Below are 5,080 nucleotides of genomic sequence, written 5' to 3'. Positions count from 1 at the left end.
TTTTGTTGTTGTTCCAAAGAGCATTAGTTCTTCTGTTCTAAAATGGGCTTGCATTTAAACTGTTATGCTCTTATCACCTATGCAGCTGATAATCCAAAAGTTAAAACAATCTCAGTAAGGCTTGTAGTAGTCTTTCTAGTACCAACACTCGCTTCTCAAACTTCTTTTTCATTGCTTAAATGATACAGGAACAGTTGGTGACAAAATATGAGCCTATCATAGCTAAGTTGGCAGGAAGTAAGCTTTGAGAAAAATAATTTCAGAAAGTGCCTAACTTGGCAATCTTCGTTCTCTCTTAATGCAATAAATTTATTGCTGCATTTAACACTGTCTTCTTAAGGCTACTGTACTATTTTTCTCTAAGACCTCTTGATATCAACACTAATTTCACTATGCTAACACCATCTGAATTGTTCAGCTTAAGCTTCTGTAGGAGTAATTTTAGAAACAATAGTCACACTTTAAATTAAAGAACATGTGTATAAGCCTTAGCATAAAGACAAGGTAAGCCGCAGCAAATTAGATTTATGCAGCCATTTCAAAAAGTAATTTTCCTGTGGTTGAATCTGTTGACTGCTCTTTGTACAGTTACCTATTGGAAGTCACTCTTTTGCCTCAATAAAATATTTACAAATTCAGAAACATCTTGAAAAAAATGGTAATAAACTGCATGTTTTGAATGAGTATTTATCCTAATAGCCATACAAATGTATTTTACTTCATTTCATGTGGGTGATGTTCATTCACAGAAGTACCAGTTGCTGCAATATCTTTCCTCTGAAGTTGTTATTACAAACTAACGAAGGCAGGGATAGGAGCATAAAAAAAGAGACAAAACATTGCTATTATTATCCATCAGTTTACATTTATTGAGAAAAACCATACAAAAACCATTATACAGTTAACGTGTACCCATATTACATACAATGTCAATGCAAGCTCAAAACCACATTTTTGTAAAGCATTCAATTTACCTCAAGTCCAAGCTGCATCTCCCTAAGACACTGTTCCCATCACAGTTGCCTTTTAAAGCCAATCTTCTTTTTACACACGGGTAGTTTCTGCAGAGAACACTTTTCTCAGGACGAAAAGGCATTTCACATGCACGCAAGAGAAATATTTGTGCATACATAAGAGTTTTATAAGCTATTACTAGGGAAGAGGGAATCCTGTCAACTGTATGCTTTCTGAAAAGCCCAGTCCTCCCTTCCACCCCCCACTTCCAGAAAAAAGCAAAATAAAAAGCTTTTAACATGCAATGGAAAACTTAAAAATTACTTTGGAAGAGAACAGGGGAGAAACAGTTTCTATCATCCAATAAAATACCACTACTAAAAAGATGAAATATTTCAAGATAGGCTGTGCAAGTGAATAATGATCCTATCTGCCTGGACAACTTAAAGAGATGACTTACGATCATGCTAGACTGAAGATTATCCACCTGACATTTTATTTCATGTCCTATTAAAGTATAGGCTGCAGAAAGTGATATGAAAATGCTTTTCCTACTTTGAACATTATGCTGTCTTTTTAAACTTTTTGTGCTCTTCACATTCTATTTAATTTGAGGGACTCTTAAGGCAGGGGCGGGGCAGGGGGAAGCAGGAAACATTTTAACACACCTTTTGGACAAGTTCATTACATTTCTAAGGAAGTCCAGTTATCTTTTTGGATCAGGATACCTCCAATAATCTATTTTCTGTTCTCCTAAGAACTACTGAGTTTTGAGACAGAGTTGAAAAATAAACACTATGCTTAGCACAAAAATAGCATGCCTGTAAGCCCAGCAGTGAGAAAGATGGAAGTCAATACACCTCAAATGCTACACACAAGAACACCTCATCTTCCACACACTAGCAACATTCCAATAAACTGGCTTTTTCTTCTCTATCTCCTTCCACTGGCTGAATTTACAATTGAAAGACTGTGCAAGATATTTTAGGAACAAGAGTTGAAGAAAAAAGTATCATGTAAAAGGAAGTGAACAAATGACTCACCACAACACTAAATTCACAGTATCAAAATCCAAATGGTACACACCTAACCTTTTCTCACGTCAAAAATTAAGTTACATATTAAACTACATGAAATATCAAGTGGCTTGAGAAACTGAAGCACAACTATTAATTTAGTTCAAAAATTCAATACAGCTAAGCTTGGCTGTTTAGAAGAATAGAAGTTAAAATAGATGGTTTATATTATTAAATCACAGTTTAAAAAACTTAACAGATTATGGAACATTTATGGTCAAACAAATAATACTTTAAAGAATGAAAAGTGATCAAAACAAAAATTATACCCTACACCATTATGTATGGGATACATTTCAAATCTGTTATGTTTTTGCCAATTTTACCTTCTACATGGAGCCCTTCTATGGTCCATGCTCATCGGCTCACCAATGGCATACACTCAAAGGATTCCTCTTTACTGGTAGTAACTATCTCAGGACCTGATTCTATGAGCTATGATTTGGTGCTTGCAGCATCTTCAGCACTGTGTGTGAAAATGAAGGCAGTATTTTTTGAATATTTTTCTTTGATGTACAGATAAGCAGGACTTTTGAAAGAGGAGCAGCACATTTCAGAAACAGAATAATCAACAAAAAACCAAGTAGATGCTGCTTTACTTTAAGCTAAAAAAAAACCAAAAACAAAAACAAAAAACAAAACACAACAAAAACCAGAAACAAAAACCTGTACCAGACCATCTATAAGACATACAAACATTTTAAACTATCAAAATATACAGCAATTCAGTTAAAGTATCAAGAAACAGGATACGCTGACTGCTATATAGAAAAAATATTATTCGCTGTACTGTTAACATTTAATTGGTGCACATGCTTTTTCAGTTAAAACATACTAATCTCTGAAACTCCAGAATGTGTTTTCCTAACATGTCAAGTATGAATAAGCAAACTAAGTTATCTAAAAATTCCACTAACACACTATAACTGTAAGACAAGTTATCAAGTTCAGTGATAACAACAAGAAGTCATATTCTTTATATTTAAGTCTTACGGGTTTGAGTGGGAATAGTGCCCTATTATAAAAAACATTTGTGAAGGCTGTTGACGTTTCTAACCAAAGTAATTCCTGCATATTTTAAAGGTTTTGATTCTTTATTCGCAACAATTATCTATTTGAGGAAAAATAACAAAAATTACGTATTCTGATCAAGTTTAATTACTGCAATCTACTCATCTTTTCTAAAAAATAATAAAAAATAAAAAAATAAAAAAAATAATAAAAAACATATTTACCTAGAAATATAAACAGTTGTTTAAAAACTTAAAAGACTTTCCACTGAAATGGAACCGTGAGTAACAATGCATTTGGGGAAGCAGCAGATTGCTTTTCAATACACAACCACAAAGATCTCACAGGGACAACATTAATGTACTGAAATATATTAGTTTATATACTTCCTTAGGTTGTGCTTACCTGTTGCTTTTTTGCAGCAGAACCTAAGGTGGAAGGTCAGGGAAGGCACTGTGAAGTATAAATAATTGCACTGTTTGCAATTAATAAAGATTTTATACCTTAAATGAATCAAAATCAACAGCCTCCATTTTGTGAATGATAAAGAATCCAGTGAATTTAATTTTGCTCAGTTTAGTACATAGTAAATGCACCATTCTATAAGGTTATCTATAAAATACCATGCAAAATATCTGAACTATTAAACTTCATACCCTACACTAAAGATAGCAAATACCGTCCTAGCCTTTTTTAAGCTACCAAAATAATTCCTACTTTTAAAAGGGATAAAAATAATTCCTTCTATTTCTACAGCACAATACATACATTGCTAGTTACCTGAATAAACTACTTCAATTTTCAAGCCTTAACTTCTACTTGTCTGTGCAGCCACCCTAAAAAAATTTATTCTCAAAGCAACAATATGGTGTTCCAAAAGATAAAGCAAGTAACAGTCATAGAATTATTTAAAACATACCTACATCACTACATATCTGCAAACTATCTGAAGACAAAGACAACTTCTGTCTAACAAGTGGTTCCAAAGACTTCAATATTACGATATGCATACTTTAAAACACTGAATGATACAGCTGTCTCAGGAGTACTAATGAAAAAAAAAAAAAACCAACAACAACTATTACTTAGATAAACAGAAACATGATTTTCTTTAGCTATTGCTAAACATTTCAGGAATACTTACCCACAAAGCTCATATTATGTGTATGTATATAGATACGCAAACCTATGTTTCTGAATTAAGAAGCAATTATGATTTCCTAAGATACCAGCACTGTATTCCAACATAATAGTCACACAAGTATGGCATTTTCATTATGTGGAACATTGACAAAAAGATACTGTTGCAGTTCATCAATTTGTCATTCTGATGTACTTACAGTGCAATGCTCCTTGAAGGAACAATCAAGGATGATACACAGCACAGTCCTCCTCACCCCTATAGAGCTAGTTCTATACTGGCTGGATCAAACCTGCACTTCAACAGACAATGGCAAGACAGACTGTATTGCATGTAGTCTAATATATGCAAAGAGCCAATAAATATGCAAAGAGCAAACATAGGATTTCAAGATAATCAGATTTTTAGTATGAGCATTAGAGCAATAAGAAGTTTCAAGTATATATAAAAAAATAATCAATTGATTCAAATACTTGAGTATTTACAAAAACAGAAGTTATCTGCTCTGCAGGAAGTTCTCAACCACTCCCCACCACTCAAACAAAACAGCGTTTTAAGGACAGATGCAATTTTTTGTAACTACTATGCATACCACATTGACTTTTCTACACTGAATTTTGAAGTGGACTACTTTAAACTGAAGGCTTAAGCATTACACTTAAAGTAAGTTTTTTAACTAGTCTGAAAAAATCTGTAAAATAGTTATGCAGGAACAGTTTTGAAGTATTCAATTAAGAACAAAAGTTATCTGTTATAGCAGCTGCACAGGTCTGAAACAGTGGTCATGTATAAAAGGAAATTTCACTGTTAATGCAATGGAAGTATGCCAAAAGATCACCTTCTTAAACACATGCAGTTTTAATCAAATAGAAAGAAAATTAAGGTATCAAGATTACTG

General features: G+C 33.1%; 1 protein-coding gene across 13 annotated transcripts in view; it reads right to left on the bottom strand.

Moving 5' to 3' along the window:
• The window catches only part of FUBP1 (far upstream element binding protein 1), a 37,635-nt gene that overhangs the window by 11,111 nt on the left and 21,444 nt on the right, over positions 1–5,080 (bottom strand). For 4 of the 13 annotated variants that reach the window (XM_075039189.1, XM_075039193.1, XM_075039195.1 and 1 more), the window contains one exon: positions 844–4,479. The exons of 1 other annotated variant lie outside the window; for it this stretch is intronic. In XM_075039189.1, the coding sequence (XP_074895290.1) occupies positions 4,441–4,479 (39 nt within the window). In that variant the 3' untranslated portion in view covers positions 844–4,440. Of the gene's footprint in view, positions 1–843; positions 4,480–5,080 lie in introns of those variants that run through there. 8 more of the 13 variants (XR_012652083.1, XR_012652080.1, XR_012652081.1 and 5 more) reach the window with 8 other exon arrangements.

The sequence above is a fragment of the Buteo buteo genome, chromosome 10 (genome assembly GCF_964188355.1).
Source record: "Buteo buteo chromosome 10, bButBut1.hap1.1, whole genome shotgun sequence".
NCBI classification, from domain to species: domain Eukaryota; kingdom Metazoa; phylum Chordata; class Aves; order Accipitriformes; family Accipitridae; genus Buteo; species Buteo buteo.
Note: the sequence above shows the minus strand (reverse complement) of the source record. Positions and strands in the feature narration are given on the sequence as shown.